Genomic DNA, 19,738 nt, shown 5'->3' on the forward strand with positions numbered 1-19,738 from the left:
TCTGTAGCAAAGTGGAGAGTTTTAAGCACAGGAACAGCCCTGCTCAACCAATAAACTAGCAGGTATATTCCATTATATTGGTGCCAGTTTCGCTGCCTTTATACTGGCACCAAGGCCTGCAGTAGTAAATTGAACGTGGGGACCAGGGGGGGGCAGGGTATAAGTCAAGTTCAGTGGGACAACTGCGGTGGGAAGCATCATCCTTAGCCATGTTTGGATCACCTTTTACTTAAGATCCTCCTTTAGGAAGCCCCCCCTCCCCAAGCCCTTAAATACAGCATATTTTCAGACAAGCATCCCCATTCCATGTATTTTATGAGTAAATATTCCCACATGTAAACCAGGAAATTCTAACAGAATCCTTGGGAGGAAGCATATAGATGTAGTCAGAGCTGAAACTTTGCCCATGGAACAATTCAAAGTAGGTAATTAAATGGCTCTGTGTGTGCTGCCATAAGGGCCTCAGCTCCCCACCCCCAAGGCCGAGTGTTCACACACTCACCCTGCGCCTGGATATTTGCTTGAGCTGTGGGCCTCTTCCTAGGAGTCAGGGCAGGCTGGATGGGCAAAATTCCTGGATTAGGTTGTGTCTGCCCAGCTTTGGGTCTTTGGCGTGGGGTGATGGATGTTTCTGTCGTAGGAATAGGATCCGTCAGCCTGGAAAGAGGAAAAAACCCACAGGTGTTAAGAAGTTTCTAAGAAGCAGGTAAGTTTTTAAGATTCTCTGTCCATAACTGCCAGCCATTTTCCATGATCCCAAATAGTTACAGTTGGGAGGAAAAAACACATCCACACCCAGAAGATGACCACAAATGTTCAAATTCTGAAAAAAAAAATCTGCTTCAGTAATACAAAGCATGTAATATTAAGCAACTCTGTGAATATTATGGATTTGTATAATTAGTTGCAGCTTCAGAATTAGAGGCTGTGGTCCTATAGCTGCAGTGCAGAATCCCAGGTAGGCAATTCAGTCTCTAACAGCCACTAGAAAGAATTAGTGGAATCAGGTGGCAACGTAGGCACAGGTAATATAAAGGAATAGGATTTGTGGGGGGCAGCGTATTGGCATAAAGAAGATCTCATCATGTGGGGCAAGAGGAGCAGCAGCAGAACCTGAGACTGGAGAGGCAAAAGAAGACGAGGGATCAAAATCACTCAGGGCAACTTGGCAAGCTGATTAGCATATGTTGAGTGGGCAGAGTACTACAGGCATACCACCAACAAAATGAACCATCAAGGTGCTTGAGCAAGCATGAAAATGCATTGCTGGATAACACTGCAAAATTTTATCCAACAAATGAAATTTACCGTGGTGTTTCCATGCCCCCGGCCTTATCACCACTTTCCTCTTCCGATCCAGGACAGCAGGAATATGTCAAAGTCACTTAATGCATTCAAATATTGGAGACCATTTAAAACCTGCACTTTTAAAATGGATTTGCAGAAGAAGTCCAAAAAAGGCATAATGAGCACGCCTGGCAACAGCTGGCAGCCTGAAGTGCCTCTATTTACACTGCTGTCATTAAAAAGAATTCTTGTTCTGCTTTAGGCACTTTGTTCAAATATTGGCTGAAAGCTGCTCCCCAGAGTTACAATCGTAAAATTATACAACTGGGAGGGAAACTGAAGCAAGCTAGAACACTATTCTCTTCCCCCTTGTTTCAGTCCCCTCCCCAGCCAAGACCACACAAGTCCTGACACAGGGAAAAGGTGATTCAGAGCAAAGAGCTTGCCCAGGAAAAAATTCTGGACAACCAAACTGGGTGAAGATCATTCAGTGAGGTTACATGGCAAAGTGGAAATGTGAACCTAGGCGGTCCAGATCCTGGCCTGTACCTGGGGAGGGATGGAGGGAGCCGACGTCCCAGATGCCACTTGCAACATGAGGTCATGAAAGCTACTTTGCACTGCCTGCAGCCGCTGCCACTCCTCCTGGACCCCCACCCACCAGCCTCCACCCGTTCGCTACGGCTCACCCACTTCTTCCAAGTGGATGCACAACTGGGGTGCCACGGCCTACCAGCCAGCTCACCTCTTTCCCAACCAGTATGCTTCCTGGCTAATGGGGTGGGCTCTACTCAACGCTGCCACAGCTGGCCTTGCCTGGCTGCACTGCCTGGGAGTGCTGGTGCTGATGGGCAGGGCACCAAAGCCCTGCCATGCTCACAGCTGCTGCCCTTTGGGGTGCCGCAGGGAACCCATGTGGCCTGATGGTGAGAGGTCAGAACTGCTGGCCCACTGCCCTTCTACAAGACAGCTTTGGAGAGGTAGTTTGCAGTTGAGTCTGCCACATCCTGGGGTTGTGATTGTATGGGAGCGGGGGGGCGACATATTTTCAGTGCCTGCCCTAGCCGCCATTTTCTGCAGGTACACCACTGGGTCTGCCACGCTACCTATTACAGAACACCAGTTTTTCATTGAGGGAGGAAGGAGAGAAAGGAAAAGAAAGGGTCAGTCCTGTGCCCCAGTGTAGCATTTACTGCCTTTTAGTTCCTTGAAATGTTGCCACATGAGCTGACCCCAAGTCGCCAGAAGATAAGCTCTGAATCACAACTAACACTTGGCAGTTTTTGGGTGGTCAGAGTCAAAGCAGCCCTGATTAAAAACAGCTGCTCCTACCTGGCTTTTGGCTGGGTCTTCTTAGCAGCAGCTTCACTTGCTTTCACTGGCTCAGGAAGCTTGGCAGGGATTGGGGAGTTCTGCAAGTAGAAAATCAAGCATTCCCTTCACGTTTACTATTTGTGCATGCACAGGGCAAAAAGTCTCAGAGGCTGGTCAATAGCTAAAGAGAGCACCCCAAATGCAGAAAACGACAGCTCTCCCTAACAGCAACTTCATTATTACACAAAATGTATCACACTTGATTTCAGTGGTGGGGTCTGCAACCTGCAGCTCTCCAGATGTTCATGAACTACAATTCCCATCAGCCCCCGCCACAGTGGCAGAGGCTGATGGGAATTGTAGTCCATGAACATCTGGAGAGCCGCAGGTTGCAGATCCCAGAAGAATAAATACAAATCCACTTAGGACAGCACTATCAATCATCACTGGGGTGGCAGGGGAGAAGGAGTGATGGTACAAGACATTGAAACATCAAACCCCCAGTGTTTCTCATGAATAAGCACCACCATTTGTTACCTATTTTAAAAAATTGTTTGGTGGGGAGGAAAAGAGACAGAGATGCTGTTTCAAGGTCAATACTTAGGAATGTTAATCCATCACTCTGCCATTTTGTTTAAGGAAGAGAGCCTACATATTGAGGAAGAAAAGCAGAACACAAGATTCCCCCCCACCCCTTATTTTTATTTTATTAGCTCCCTTCAACTTCTGGGGATCCGTCCTCACATACCTGTACATTTTGGATTGGACACTCCCTCTTAGCTAGCTTGAATGCAAAATAGGAGACCTGGTAAATTTCGGGTCTTTTGTCAGGATCTGGCTCTAGCATATACCCTAAGGAACAAAGATTATTAATATTAGACTTATTATTATCAGAAATACTACACTTTCAGGTATGGAATGTTTGGAAGAACTGAGTTAGGAATCTTCAAAATAACTGGTTTAAAACAAGCAACAGGAGGCCCAGGAACCTACTGCATTTTTCAGGTGGGTTGCCAACCAGCCTCAGGGATAGTTCCCAAACCCAGGGATAGTTCCCAACTTCGACCTTGATAAACAGTTTAGCTGCACACTCAAATGCAGACAAGTGTATCCAGTGTCAACAGCAGTGGCTCAGTCAAAGACAATCCCCAACTAGTCACCAAACTAATGGATTAAAGAACAGAGACACGTCAGCAGATGAACTTCTATTACAGGTCAGAAGCCAATCAAAACGTTTTGGTCGAAATTTCATGATGGGAGTAACTTTGGACACTACTGTCAGCTTTTTTAAAGATCTTCCATGTAGACTTCAAAATTAATTTGTTAAAAAGCCAACACAGAGAACCTGAGAGATCTCAGGGCACTTAGAATCAAACAAGAGTTAGCCGGCAAACAGACTGCGTCGCTCCAGTGCTGCCAAGAGGAACTCATCGAACACTGAACACCACATTTACGGTAGCGAATCAGCTGGCTGTGATAGGCCTGGCTTTGTATTTCCATTCATGGAGCACAAGTGATTGATTTAATACCCCGCCTGGGGAGGGAGGGGTATTAAATCAATTTTTTTAACAAGATGGATGCGAGGCCCTTTGAGACCAGGACATAAGCAGGCACACTTGCATAGAAGAAGGTCATGTATGGAGGCTGACATGACTTCAAAATCAGTTCTAAGGATACCAAAGAAATACCTGGCTTCAGAAACGGGGAGAGGGGGAGGGGGGCGTAGAAACAAGAGAATATAGAGAAGTGGCTCAGTGACCACCATTTCCCCTCAACAAAATTTAGGGTTTAACTGATTCCAACACAGAACAGTGCCTCAGCTTCAATCAAGGGCCAATTTTGATTTATTTACCCTTCTTCCCCTTCCACATTCATTCCACACACATTTATATCATCCTTATAAACATGTATGAGATTGCTTAGCAAGCAAGAAGCCTGAAATTTGGTATACACCAGAATCAAATCACTACCTCTCCATGTTACAGAGGGGCTCATGAATCAAAAATGGCCAATACATTTTCTCATTGGACACCCCAGCCTTGAGCCTCAGGAGGCTGGTATCTGATAGGAGTCACTTCTGATTGGAGGGTAGCACCCTTTCAGCTTCGTTGAAGAAAGCAAGCCAGACAGAGGCCAACATGAAACAGCCCTTGGAGGATTTCCAGTCACAGAGAGAAGAACAGGTAGCTATGCTTGCAACAATCACAAATTCACCACAGACACTGTCAGAATTCACAGATCTCAAACATAGGACTCTGGGAACCAGAATGCAGCACAAGCAAACTAACCTATCTGAGCTAGGAGAGAGGTACAGTGCCTTCCTTGCAAGTGGCCACTCCAGGAACTGGAGCCTGAACAGCCCAGATGAAGCATGTGACTGGGGAAGCCAATCAGAGGAAAGCTGGGGCTACAGATGTTCTACCTCTGAATCCAATTTTTGGTTCTAATAACTTGTAAATTGTGGAAGGATCTGGCTTTTTTCTGCCTGCTTCTTGGACCTGTTGCTACTATGGACCTGACTCCCCTACCTGCCCTACAACTATGCCTTCTATACCTCTTGCCTTATAACCTACAACAGGGGTCTGCAACCTGTGTCTCTCCAGATGTTCATGGACTACAATTCCCATCAGCCCCAATTGACCATGCTGGCAGGGGCTGATGGGAATTGTAATCCATGAACATCTGGAGAGCCACAGGTTGCAGACCCCTGGCCTACAACTATACCACTAGTCTCCAACACTCGGGAAGTATTATTGTCGTGTTGGACTTGATCTCTGTCCTGCCTACAACTACATTGCGTGCCTGTGCTGTTTCAGTTTTCTGTCCTCTGAGACTGGTCTAGTTGAATCCGGAGACCCTGACATACATCATCATGATACAGACCTTCCTCCAAATGTCAACCATACAGATTCCACCCCCCTCCCCCAACAGATACTTACTTATGAGGCAGTGCATGTCTTGGGAGTAGCGAGAGTTGTCAGGAATGGTAAAGTTTCCATCACAAATTGCCACCTGGCTCTCTCCGAATGGTAAAGTGAAATAGCAGAGTTTGTATAGCAAGCAGCCCAGAGCCTGAAAGGAGATTAGGGCAAATTTACTGAACAGCCAAAAAAAAAAAGGAAGCCTCCAACGTTCCACACGGATCAGCAACAGAAAGCACTATGCTGCACTTTGTTTGCTGCAAACTCTATGCTGGGGATAATTATAAAAGGAATTGATAATAAAAACTGCAAAGATTGTCATGCGCTTATATAAAGCCGTAGCGCGACCGCACTTGGAGTACTGTGTTCAGTTCTGGTCGCCACATCTCAAAAAGGATATCGAAGAGATAGAAAAAGTGCAGAGAAGGGCAAAAAGATGATTGAGGGATTGGAGCACCTTCCTTATGTGGAGAGGCTGCAGCGTTTGGAGAGGAGACGTCTGATGGAGAGGAGACGTCTTCAATATGATTGAAGTCTATAAAATCATGCATGGGGTAGAAAATGTTGACAGAGAGAAATGTTTCTCTCTTTCTCACAATACTAGAACCAGGGGGCATACATTGAAAATGCTGGGGGAAAGAATAAGGACTAATAAAAGGAAACACTTCTTCACACAACGTGTGATTGGTGTTTGGAATATGCTGCCACAGGAGGTGGTGATGGCCACTAACCTGGATAGCTTTAAAAAGGGCTTGGACAGATTTATAGAGAAGTCGATCTATGGCTACCAATCTTGATCCTCTTTGATCTGAGATTGCAAATGCCTCAGCAGACTAGGTGCTCGGGAGCAGCAGCAGGCCATTGCTTTCACATCCTGCACGTGAGCTCCCAAAAGCACCTGGTGGGCCACTGCAAGTAGCAGAGTGCTGGACTAGATGGTCTCTGGTCTGATCCAGAAGGCTCTTTCTTATGTTCTTATGCTATGATACAAAGAGTACTTGCCTCATTGGCAGGATGTACTTCTGACTTTTTGGCACAGAGTGTAGGAATCATTGGCCCCGCTAGAAACTGTCCCAAGTTTGCCTGAGGTCACTGGAAGGCAATTTTCTTGACCACAGAGCCATATAACTTTAAGGCCTGATTGTTGTAGCTCAAAGACTACATAAACATCTTGGGGAATAGTTCTCCTTTTCCTCACACTATGTTCTCATGCAAAGCACAGAACAATGGAAGGCCGCATTTGGTTCCAACCTATTGTCAAATTTTGGGAGACATTTGCCCCAAGTTGCCTGAGGTCACTGGAAAGTAACTTTCTGGACTACAGAACCATACATATAATTACGCCAAAACTTCTAAATGAATGCACTGTTGTACAGAACTCAAAGCAGTATGTTTACCAGAGAGAGAATTCCCGTACAATTTTTTTTGCTAGAACACCAGCTGTGGCAACAGATTTTAAATTTATTCCACTAATAAATCCAGAAAACAAGAGATGAATTTTATCTACAAAGAGAACAAAACACCTCTTAATTTGTTATGGCAAGAAATATGAAATGTCACCAACTGATTGAACGAACAGCATTATTTCTAGGGGTTCATACAGAATATCATATTCAAATAAAAGGGGAATAACTCCCAACGGGCTGGATGGATAACGGTATACAGGACCAATGCTTGTACTGAGTTTCTGTTTTCCCTGGAGCTCAGTGACTGAACCAGCCCTTCAAGTACCCGTTTCCTTGAACTGGAACACAAGAATTTGCCCCCAGGAATGATCCTCAACTGGTCATCTTGATTTACTATACTGTACCAGTCGCAAATGCTCGGGGCAAGTTACAGCCCCCAATGGTAAAAAGGAAAACTGAAGTATCTAAACAGACATCTATATATGGCTTATAAAATATTAAAAGGCAAGCATATCTATAAGAACGCATTAATAAAATATAGTGCTAAATTTACATCCCAGCCACAGAGCGCTTGCCTGAAAATGGAAAGTTCACCTACGCTAAGCTGCAAAGGTGATATAGGCTTGCAGGAGCTAAAGAGGAAGAAAGTTCCCCTCCTGGGTAACACCCAAAGGGTTGCATCACATTGCTTCCTATCTCTGACGCTCCAAAGTATAGTGGGCAGTTGAAAAACCTCCCCATGTCACATGACACAGTCTAGGGCATTTGTTAAATACCTTATGACCTAGGGCAAGAAAAGGACACTTTGTATGAAACAGGTGGCTCCTTTGCTTGCTGATCCGGGAGCAGGACAGGTAGAAATGTTCTAAGCAAATTCTCCAATCCAAACATGAAACCGTGTGCGAAGAAGATGGGTGGTGGGTGGAAGATCTGCCTATGGCTACATAATTCAAATGTATCTGTACACATCTCTCACTCTTCCTCTGGGAAGCACAGGAGTGGTTCACAGTGAAAACACTGAGTTCCTTTTAGCTTGACATACACCCATGTCATTGGAAGTGATGTTTTTAGATTCTTCAACAGATTGAGTCCCTAATCAAACAAATACACTACAATTTAAAAAAGACTTCGGAGTTTAGCCCGAGTGAAATTATTCAGAACTCAAGGCGAGGATCTTATTTGTTAAGAACATTTGTACCCCAGGTTTCCTTTAAAAGCCCTTAAGGAATCTTACAAGCAAAATGAACAGGAATGTAAAAATGGATTTTCTTTGGTCACGCATCGGAGAGAACAGAAGGAGGCTAGCTGGCGAGAAAGAGAGGCTTTGCCAATTTAATTTCTACCACACAGACAGCAGGCCACAAATGCACAAGCAATTTCAGCAAACTTCCTACGTACCCATATATCTGCTTTTGTAGTAATCAGCTTGCCGCTATAAAGATTGACCATTTCTGGTGCTCTATAGGATAGCGTGGTATACCTACAGCAAAACCAAAGTCAGTCAGGTCTTTGGCGTAATGGAGTTAGACAAAGTAGTTTTAAGCACTGCATAGTATTTCCCCACAAATTATCCAAATATTTATCTTCCACAAATAATGGCTGACCTTTTAACTTGTGATGGGGCTAGCATACTGAAAAGGTAATTTACTTCAAGAAAACACTGCCTGTAAAGACTTATGTTGATAGCCAAGAATTATTACTGATTTAAGTAACTATTTCACACCATGACCAAATCGGGGAGGAGGGATCTAGTCTTTTCAGCATGCCCCAAAGACTGCATGTTAAGTGAAGTCTAAACCAAATTCTGTGATCTCAGTTACAGAGGGCTGTTTAAAAACCAAAGCATACTAGACACCATTTTAATTGTCATGGCGGCCCTCAAAGGAATGTGGGAATTTCACTAGGTGCTGGAAGATGCAGAGAAAGGAGATTTCTAGACATCTCCCTCTTGAACTATAGTCCTCAGGGTGTCCTCTAAAGAGGGAATCAGACCTAAACAAGTTTGAGGTTGTAATGCTAACAGCCCCCCTTTAAAAACTCTGAGATGAGCCCAGAAATGGAACACTCAGTGATTAAGTTTATATACCCTTCCCAGTTTCTCTGAATCTGGAGCTCAAAACACACTGTAAAGTGCCCAAATGTTCAAGAAAAAGTGAATACCAAGGAGAACAACAATAGTGAAGCAGAATTGGATCCAGCAGATCCTGGTGATCCACGGCTGGGCAATTTGCTGCCTCAGGATGCTGGCCCCCTTGCCTTCCTATTAAAGGCTGCTGCAATACTGTGATACCAAATGACAAAACATTTCTCTTCTTATAGCACTGAGGAAATCAATATCTAAACAACAAGAGAAGAGGACAGAACAGTGTCCGTCAGGCACATAGCACAGGCCCTTGCTTACTTTTTGATTTCTTCTTCCACTGCATTTACTCCTTCAAGCTGAGGGTTCTGGAATTTGTTGGTGGCACTTCCAAAATCGCATAGAACATAATGGCCACGATCATGGAGTAGGATATTTTCCACCTTGAAAGAGAATAACCACATCGGCTTCTTATAAATTCCCCCCCTTTTTAAGCCAGCAACTTGCATTTGATTAGCACACGCTCTGCACTGGCAGAAATACAAAGTATGAGTATGCGCAAGTGGTGATGATGAAGATCTATACAGAACTGAATTCAAAGTGATGGCTTTGGGACTTGCAAACACTGTTGAAAAATTAATATTTTGTTCCGACGTCCCAAGGACATAGGTCTACAAAACACGCCTGCACTATACATTACAATGTCATAGTCACACTTGTTCATGCTATCCTCACATCACAAATCCATTCCAGAATTCTTTCTAGACCCACAATCTGTGATGAACCGGGGGGGGGGGGGATATTTACCCTCATTGCAAAATGCAGCATAACACATAACACACATATATATACACACACACACACACATTTCTCCCCCCTCCCTAAGTGGGAAGCCTTGAACTACTGAATGGATTTCCCTTGTTTTCTTTTCAAATAATCCCCAAATTGAAAACCTGGATTTTATACCATGCCATCTGCATAATTCAGGGCATACATAATCAGAGAATATCAATTACTTTAAGAACAGAAATGCGATGCAACTGGCATAAAATAGGGTCAAAAAGGCCTTCTTCACCTGCAAAGCAGAAAGGATGGAGGTTTTATGCATTCAGAAACAAACCTCTCTGTCTTCAGCCTGAAACTCCATTAAAATTATTTACTGCTTAGTCTGCTGACTATATAAACTCATCTTCAAAATCCCCTCCCCCCCCACCCCCCCCAAAGGAGTGGTAAATTCTGCTTGCATTCCGATTCAGAATTTTCCAATATTTTCATGTTGGAGCATGAAACCCAGATGGGATCCCCTCCATAATGTGGGACATGATCCAACAAGATTCACTGGAAAGAATTTCACAATAAGTGATCCCACAGATACTCTGAACTCTTTGTCACACTGAAGGGCATAGCTTCCGTTCCCTGGATGGGGCCGACTCTATAGACTGTACCTCCCACAGGTTTATCATGTGAAGGACCTTCAGAAAAACTACTCTGCTCACCACACACCAGACATCTCTGGAAGACCATCGTGATTTACCTTCAAATCCCTGTGGATTGTGGGCAGTTTGCATTGGTGTAGCCTGGCCACAGCTTCACATGTGTCACAGAAAATCTGCAGAACTTCACTTTCCGTAAAACCCGTTTGTAAACGCTGATTCATCAGATTCACCACCTGGCCTCCTGAAAAGGGACAGAGCCGAAAAGTGATTACAAGTACTCAAGCAAGTAGGCTTAATGACATTTCAGAAGTGCCATGAAGGACGTGAGCGCTTCCCACAACGAAGTTGTACTGGCAGAGGGGAAAGAAGTGTGAATGCTCCTGATTCCTAGTAAAATGGGTCAGGTTATCCCCAAGACATCACTGTCACTACAAGGAGATGTGCTACATGATCTGAAAGGCATCCATCCTGCACCATCCTCAATGAAATCTGGGCTGGATCGTATGTAAGTGCCACCAAGTTGCAACCAATGTATGGTGATCCCAGCAAGGGGCTTTCAATGCAAGTGACCTGCAGAGGTGGTTTGCCAATGCCTTCCTCTGCAGAGCCTTCTTTGGTCGTCTCCTACACTGCCTAGCTTCTGAGATCTGACAAGATTGGGTTATGCCATGCCATCTTACTTCTGGGAGGTTTCTTAGCAGCCCTAAATCATTGTCCCACCTCCCAGGTAGATGGAGTTGCTTGTACTGCAGATGAAAGCCATAAGCATCTTCATTCACTTGTTCTGAACTATCAAGTTCAGGGTCCCTGACTGTGCTAACAAGTCAGGTTTCTATATGGCTGCTCATCTGGATGAAGGAGTTAGGAATAGAAACAAAGGTTAAGTTTCCACCACCATTTAGCTCACCAGTATACATTAGAGGCTGACTAATATATTTGTATGACATTTCCAAGGCCAGGCGCGTTCGCCTTTGAGGAGCATTCCACAATCTCACCACACCTCTGATTATCTGAAACACTTGGATGAAATCCAGAAGCCCTACTGTGAACGTTCACCACATGGCTACACTGAACTCTCACATACCTCGGCAAAAATCCATTAGAATTAAAACTTCCCAAACATCCCCACTGCTCACAGAGTTTATACTAGAATCTATGTATCCAACAATGTTCTTGTGTCCAGCAAGATCCCTCTGAAAAAAAAAGATAAAGAAGTATATTTAGTGCAAAAGGGCACAGTTTGCTAAAAGCGTCATGGAGGGTGGGGGTGGGTGGGATCCATATTCAAGAATGGCAGCGTCAAGCAGAATAACACTCCCTGGACACGTTATGCAACAAATATTTTGTTATTCTTTCATGCTTCTCCCAGCTCTCTCCTCCCAGATGCCCAGTTACTTTCACGCCCCGCTCGCTCTATTCTCATCTTACACTTTCTCATTGATTCTGTAATTTCTTGGCCCCAATATCTAAGTCTCCCTATCCCCGAATGCAGACCACGGATAACTTTAATAGCTTAAGAAACAGTCAAAAACTGTGTAACCTGTTTTTGTAACTTGTAGCTGGCTTTGCAGCAGTTCTCTCCTATTAGGTATACCAATCCGGTATCCCATGCAACAAGTATCACAATCAACCCCAGTGTCAGGCCTTTCTTGGCCTGAAATCCTGAAGAAGGGCTGGCAGTCAGAGGACAAAATGCTAAACTTGGTGTCCCAAACATCATGTGAGAATTTTGAGATCTCAGATCCAGTACCAGCTTACCATTATCTGAATCTCCCGTTTGCAGACTTGTAGGTCGTATTCATTGTTGACATACATCCGTTTGAGGGCACATTTCATCCCGTTGCTGGTCCTCACCAGGAATACAATTGCAAACCCACCTACAGACATGAGACATGGACAACTTCAGTCAGTAATTTAGAGGATGACCTGAAAGCGCACGATGCATTTTTGGCAATTGAAACCAGACAGACAAGCATCTAAGAAACTGCAAAGGCCATGCTTGAATTTCCAGCCAGAAGCTTCAACATAAAAACAGAAACTCCAAGTATAAAGGGTGGCAGGTGAAGATGATTTCATCTTGAGTTACTGTGGCGGGCTTGTTGCTGTGAAACATTTCATCACCTTTTTAAATTCATGATTTTGTAAAAATAACATTTTAATTCAGCCAGCTTGCCTGAAACAGATGACAAAATAAAACGTAAAACATTAAAAGCTGTTAACTGAAACTCCACGCTTAAAAAACAACTAGAGCATAAAAACGTACAACAACTTCGCATGAACAATGTTCGGGCTAAAACATACACTATAAAAATGGTGTTAAAGATCAGCCCCTTACAGAAAAGCCAGGCGAAACAAAAATGTTTTGGCATATGGTGCCTCAATGAGTTATGTAGGAACCTACGGAGCCTCAAGGGAAGGGCATTCCAAGGTGAGGTGCCACAACTGAAACAGCGGAGGCTCTGGTTAACACCCACCTCACCTCCGCAAGTGGGAGTACAAAGGGCAAGGCTTATGAGGCACATCTTAACTGGGGGCTGGATCATATAGGAGGAAGTGGTCCTTCAAGTGCTCTGGCCCCAAGCCATTTAGGGCTTTAAAGGCAAGAACGAGTGCTCTGAATTGTGGCCAGAAGCAGACTGGTGATTATTTGAAAGTAAAGAGCTGAGTCTTCTGTTTAACCATTTCTTCCTCCACATTCCCCAAAGGTAAGGAATATTTTGATCAGCAGCCACCACAACTGATCATTTAATGCCATCTTTATTTATGTTATTCTTTATTTATTTCTATTTTTATTCATATCCCGCCCTCCCCAACAGGGCTCAGGGCGGCAACAACACAGGATCCAAGTACAATAATAAAATAACCAACAGTACAGTAATTAAAACAGCAAGACCAACCATAAATGGCGAAAAATCCCCCCCCCCCTTACTGCACCTATGGGAGGCCAATGATAGTATTTGTCTTCTCTAGCAGCAGTGTAAAAAGTTTGTTTCTAAGACCCCTTTCATGAATTTAAGCGGCGACACAGAGCGTGGGCGCCCAGGCCACCCGTTACAGGTGGTGCTGCTGCAATGCAGCAGCACCAACCTGACACGCTCCCCTCCCAAAGGAAGTCAGGCATACAAACAACAACCCTTTAAAGGGTTGTGTTGTTGAAACATCTTCCAGCGGCAGTGCGAACGCACCGCCCGAGAACAGCTGTCTCCCTGCCCGTCCCACTCACCTTGTCCCGTTGTCGCCTGCTGGCCGTGAAGCCCATTACATGTCCTCCGACCCCTGGAGGTCAGAGAGGCAGCGATGAAGCCCGAGGGCTTCGAGCCAGCAGGTAGCAGCGGGGACAAGGTGAGTGAACGAGGCAGAAGAAAAAAGCGACTCTCGTCTTGAGAACCGCCTGCCGTTCTGACCTCTGCTGGGAGGCGCCCGCATCTGAACATCGCGAGCGGCCTTCGCCTCCATGGCCAATTCTTGCGCGGCGTGGAGGCGACAAAACCGTCTGAAGCGTGCTTAGATATTTTTGATGTTACAGAAGAATCAAAGGCAATAACATCTTGATAGTATTTTTTATTAAGGCACTTTTACATCTAGCCAGGGTCAAGTGGAAAACCTCAAACATTACATCTTATATTGCCCCTTTTATAAAGGCATAAGAGAAAGGTAGTTGGGTTGTATCGTCAACTTCACAGGGACAGACATTACATTTATTGAGTTTTTACGGGCAGATTTTTTTCCCCATGTCAGTCACTAATGTTGATTTAACTGTAACTTTCAGACACCCAAGGGACCAATTCTGATTCGGACTGTGGCACACAGTGAGAGAGACTTTAAAGTCTTCTTTATTGCACTGTTTTCCTGACTCCTAAAGAGTCCTGGGGTGCTGGGATCTCCCCACAGTGTAAGGTAGCAGTATCACTCTTGCTGTCAAGTGCAGCTCCAAGGTGAAGGTCATATACTAAGGTACCCAACCCCCATGGTGGAGGGTGGAAAATTGGCAATGCCTGCTCAAAAGGGACAAAGGGCAAGGTACTGTGCTTGCTGGGCTGCACTTCTCTCCTTCCCCCAGACTGAAACAGTGGTTCCCTAGTGCCGGGGTGAGTGGTGCGTACCAAGATGTTCTCAGTCCAAATCTTGCCACAGTCTTGCCCCCAGAGATGCATCACTCCACTGTATCAGATGACTGTAGCAGAAAAGAACACAGCACCCCAAAGAAGTTGGAGCAATTTACATCTGTTCGGGGCAAAGTATGGAGCGAACACACAACAGAACTAAGTGGTTTGCATCTGAGATACTGACACCATTTGTGTTCAGTGGCAAAGGAACTGGCAACAGATCCTGTGAAGATCTAGACATCTGGAGCCCAAGGCATTCAAGGAAAGGTCTTTTACTCTACTGAAATCCTTGCATCAGAACTAAATCGCTGCAGACCTGTTGCTTCCTCCTCTCCAGCAGCTTTGCCGGTATGGGTTAATAGAAAGGCCTTTGTCTCCCAAAGGTAACAGGGGGTGTTTGGGGAAACCAGAAGCTATTCACCAAAAATACCATCCCCCATTGGGAAATGCAATGCACCTGTAACAGCAGCAACTGTCATGCTAATCCCTTCTCTGCCTTTAATTCCAGCCTTATTTGCATGCAAGAAACTGCAATGCTTAAAGAAAAACGAAGAATGACTATCCCAGTATGGAAAGAAGGAGAGAGGTGTGGAGAAAGAGCAACTGGGAAGGGATGCGGCCAGTTATTATTACCTTTACATACATATTCCCAGCATCTGGTGGGCACCCCACAAACAAAAAAGATGCATTATTGGTCATTCAAGTACAGTTTTGGGAGGCAGCTAGATTTGAGAGCCAGAATGGTGTGATGGGTATGAACGGCAGCTTCCAATGTGGAAAATCTGGTTCAATTCCCCACTCCTTCGTCTGAAGCCTGCTGGGTGATGTTGGGCCAATCACTGTTCTCTCAGAATTCTCTCAGTCAACGCAGAGGCAAGCAACGGGAAACCACCTCTGGATGTCACTTGCCTTGAAAATCCTACAATCACCCCAAGTCAGTTGTGACTTCATGGGACACAGAAAGAGAGAGATTTGAGTCCAGTATAAGTGTCGAGAGTCAAAGCTTCCTTTTTTTAGCTTTTTAGAGGGGTCCTGGGGATCCAGTTGACACATCCAAGCAGCTTCTGTGTCAGTGGAGTAAAGTCATTCACAGCAAGGGGGAAAGTATACCTGGGGGCCAAGAGGTACTTTATGAGCTACCCACTCTGCAAGTTCCATAGCAAAACCTATCTATATGGAGCAAAGTGATTGTACCCTACTGAAACACAGATGGGTCTTACAACTGTGGTGTGACTTCACTTAAGGAAGAGCTGCACTGTCTCTTCTTTCTTTTTACCAGTTCAAACATCACACAAGTCTCTCAACACGTTTCCACAAGGGAATATCCTGTGGTTCCCCTTAACAGAAATACAAGCTCACCTTTATATACCAACCCAACTATATGCCTGATGCAATGTGAGTTATTTAGAAATTCCCCTATTTTCCATCTAGGTCATAACAAATTCCCACCAGTAACATACATGAAGCGCCTCAATTTTCAACAGAGAGCCTGGAGTTAATGGAAGACTAATGGGCTCCCTTCGGCATACCAAATCCTCTTCTGATTTTTGGGGGTGGGGGAGAAGCTATGATGAAGCAGTAATACATATACTTATGTATAGAAGGTCGCTGGTTCAAAGCCCCCCCCCCCCCATGTCTTCAAATGAGGGGAGCTGAATAACATACTTTCATTCCACTTTCAGTGCACTTTAATGATCACCTGCAAGAGGATTTTGGCATTTCACAGTAAAATCCAGCTGCAAAGTGCATTGAAAGTGGACTGAAAGTGCATGTGTAAAAGTGCTCAAAGGGCTGGATCCAGACTGAACAGGCAATGTCCACCAATTTCCCTTCCTATTGCAACCCTCATTCTTCAAGGTCCTCTGCTCAGTAGTCAGAGGCAAGATTTCATTTATTGTTAATTTCTACTTAACTTTATTTTTATTTACTTCATTTATAAATACTACTCTGAAAATTGGAAAACCCAAAGCATTCAGGTAGGCACTAGGACTGGATTCTACTTAGTTCTTTTTGCTGAAAAGGGTATAGCAGGTATTGAGAAGACTTTTCTCTGCCTGAAACCCTGGAAAGTTGCTGCCAATCAGGACAGACAATCGTGAGCAAGGAAGACTTATGGCCTGGTTCTGTATAAAGGCAGTCTCATATGTTTATGTATGATGTTTCAAAATCAAGGACATCCATGGTGAAAACTACACTACACATAGCTGTGCCCTTCCTTGCAGGAAAATCAATATTCATTTGTTCCAGGAAAAGAACTGCCAACTTCAAAACATCCCCCAAGCAAGAAGTAATTTAAAAATTGTTATCCAAATAAATATAAATTACCTTCATGCACGCCAAGGCCATCTTGTTCCAATAAACCTCTTCCATTAGTGTATTAGAAGTAACCAGACCTTTTCCATCTAATTTCCTTCCAAAGAAGAGTGGGATTATATCCTTTAAAATAAAAATCTAAGCAGAATTGTAACTTCATCTGCCACGTGCTGGACCGTCTTTGTTTTAGAATGCTCTGCTTAGGTCCTGGTGTCTACTAAGTTCTGTTAGGTAGGCACTAGGACCCAAGCGGAGCAGTCTAAAACAAAGACAGTTCAGCATGTGACAAGCTGGAACAGGTCCAGAGGAGGGCAACCAAAATGGTAAAAGGTCTGGAATCCATGCCCTACAGGAGAGACTTATGGAGCTGGGTATATTTAATCTGAAGAGAAGGTTAAGAAGTGACATGATAGCCATGTTTTGTTATTTGAAGAGATGTCATGTTGGTAAGGGAGCAAGCTTGTTTTCTGCTGCTCCAGAGGCCAGGACCAGGAGTAATGGGTTCAAGGTGAAGGAAAAGAGATTCCACCTAAACATCAGGAAAAACTTCCTGACTGTAAGGGCTGTTTGACAGTGGAATGCACTACCTCAGAGTGTGACAGTCTCCTTCTTTGGAGGATTTTGGATGGCCATCTGTCAGGAGTGCTTTGATTATGTGTTCCTGCATTGTAGGGGGTTGAACGTGATGGCCCTCGAAGTCTCTTCCAACTCTATGAGTCTATGATTCTAAGTACTTCGTTCTTTTTGTTGAAAAAGATACAGCTGAGTGGAAATATATAGGTACAACATACTTGTGAGAAAACTGAGGCAGAAAGAAATGGCTTAGATAGAAAACAGTCAAAGAATAGCCAGCATGATAAAAAGCAACAGATTTACATGACTGGAATAGATATCTGAAGGGGGGGAAGTAAAGCCAGCATGGTACACTTGGTTGGGGTAACAGACTAAGATGTGAAACCCCATTCTGCCATGGACTGGGATGGTAAAAACAGTGGAGTGTCTGTCGCAAGGACAACAGCTAAAAAGAAAGTCAATATGTTGCCACTGATACTAGGAATTATTCCATTATTTCAGAAGAAGGGGCAGGAGAGAATGAAATTAAACCCATGGAATTCTGTAATTGCCACCAACTTCCATTTTGTATGACATGACCATACAAGCTTTCAGAATCTCTGGAATCCTTGAAGGTTTCTATATAATTATATTATATTTCCATTGCTAAACAGTGCATGCTTATTTCAGGATTTTTTTTTTAAAAAAAGACAAGACATATTGCATCAGCACCCTGCCCCAGAAATAAATATTCCACAATTAGTCAAGATGTTTAATTCCAAACTCCCTCCCCTGTACTTTGCATTCACTCAAACGAACTCAAGAAATCTGACTGCCACAGTATGACTAAGTAACTCCTAGAACATGACTGCTCGAGTAGGTATTTTTGGAAGCCGTTACATCCTGCCAACAAAAAGACATTCAGAAAATAACATGGAACACTTAGACTGTAGTCAGTGATTCAATGGCACGGGTAACCTGAATTTTGAGATTCTGGAAACCAACTTAGCCTGATCTCTGTTATCATCAAGGTCTCAAAGAAAAAAAAGGGGTTCCAATGTCAAAATGTTGGCCCTACTGCAATCAACCCCAACTCTTCTCTGTCTTTGCTGTGTGATATGTAACCTTACTTTAGCTCCCCATCGTAATTCTTCCACGGTCCTCAAAGTGAATAAGATCCAGCTGGTACAAGGGGCACCATTACGTAGCAAAGCTTTTTTTCTAGAAAATACCATTTCAATGCACTTATTACCCTAATACCAAATTAACAAAAAATATTCCATGCACATAGAAAATGATGACCTCAGGAGAAGACTAAGCAGAACCCTTCCCTGAAATGTCGGATTTCTGCCTTTAGGAAGGATATTTGCAGGGGGGGGGGGGGTAAGCACATACACAGTCCCCTTTATAGATCGTACTGTTCAGGAAAACTAGTGCCTCTTGGTTCTACCGACAGCCTACTCACAGAGAAGGACAGTAATCACACCACATGGAATCGCCCCAACCAGGGGGACGAAGGCTGAGCAATTAATCTAGGGGGCACCTAAAGACTGTGACCCTAAATGACCAGAGTGGATCAGACACCACCAATTTCACAGTCGCCCAATCACAAAGGACGGCCTGGAAACAATGTTCTGCTTAGTCAGCTTCATTCCCTGCCAAGTTTATTCCCACCCATCTCTGCGCTATTTTCATCAATCTCTGGGTCTTTCTGTGGCTGAAAACAACTGCACGGGAGGACTGTCAGCAATTTAAAAACAGGATGGCCAACTTCTATTCTCCTGCTGTAGGCGGTCAGTTTTCCTCTCTCGCACATCTACACACACCCTCCTCCCGTGCTGCAATCCCTAAATGCATGCTGAGCAAACAGCTTTCTGCCGTATGAAAATAACAGCTTTCAAACGTAGCAACTCAGAAGCATTCAGGTAAGGAAGTCAGTCAGCTAAAAGCCAGGGGGAGAGGGGGAGGGGGGCCACATAGCAGCTCCAAATCTCTCCACATCAAGAAGCAATTTTAAAGGATTCTTTTAGAAGCTGGTTCTCAAGCAAAAGAATGTGCACTTTTGCTTCCCCACTCAAAAGGAAGGCCTCCCTAAGAAGGCCTAGGTGTCTGCCACAAGGCAGAAGAGCTCCTCTCCATTCTGAGCTTATCATCTCACCAGTTAAGAGTGGCATGTGAATCCTAGCCACTCCAAATCCCTTCCCGATCTGCAAGACGTGCCGACTGAGGGGGGGAAACAAAAACCCTCCATAATTATCGTTTCTTAAATCCAGACACTTCCTGGTTCGGCTCCCTCAGAACATAACTGCAGAAACACGTACTG

The 19,738-nt window shown here is 44.3% G+C and overlaps 1 protein-coding gene across 8 annotated transcripts in view; it reads right to left on the reverse strand.

The window, feature by feature from the left end:
- AAK1 (AP2 associated kinase 1) overlaps positions 1 to 19,738 on the reverse strand; it is a 90,867-nt gene that overhangs the window by 46,804 nt on the left and 24,325 nt on the right. For all 8 annotated transcript variants that reach the window (XM_048512792.1, XM_048512791.1, XM_048512796.1 and 5 more), the window contains exons 3-11: positions 12,203 to 12,321; positions 11,529 to 11,637; positions 10,543 to 10,685; positions 9,330 to 9,451; positions 8,327 to 8,408; positions 5,541 to 5,673; positions 3,350 to 3,453; positions 2,620 to 2,699; positions 503 to 657 (exon numbers count right to left, since the gene is read on the reverse strand). In XM_048512792.1, the coding sequence (XP_048368749.1) occupies positions 503 to 657; positions 2,620 to 2,699; positions 3,350 to 3,453; positions 5,541 to 5,673; positions 8,327 to 8,408; positions 9,330 to 9,451; positions 10,543 to 10,685; positions 11,529 to 11,637; positions 12,203 to 12,321 (1,047 nt within the window). The remainder of the gene's footprint in view (positions 1 to 502; positions 658 to 2,619; positions 2,700 to 3,349; positions 3,454 to 5,540; positions 5,674 to 8,326; positions 8,409 to 9,329; positions 9,452 to 10,542; positions 10,686 to 11,528; positions 11,638 to 12,202; positions 12,322 to 19,738) is intronic.

The sequence above is a fragment of the Sphaerodactylus townsendi genome, linkage group LG12 (assembly GCF_021028975.2).
Source record: "Sphaerodactylus townsendi isolate TG3544 linkage group LG12, MPM_Stown_v2.3, whole genome shotgun sequence".
NCBI classification, from domain to species: Eukaryota; Metazoa; Chordata; class Lepidosauria; order Squamata; family Sphaerodactylidae; genus Sphaerodactylus; species Sphaerodactylus townsendi.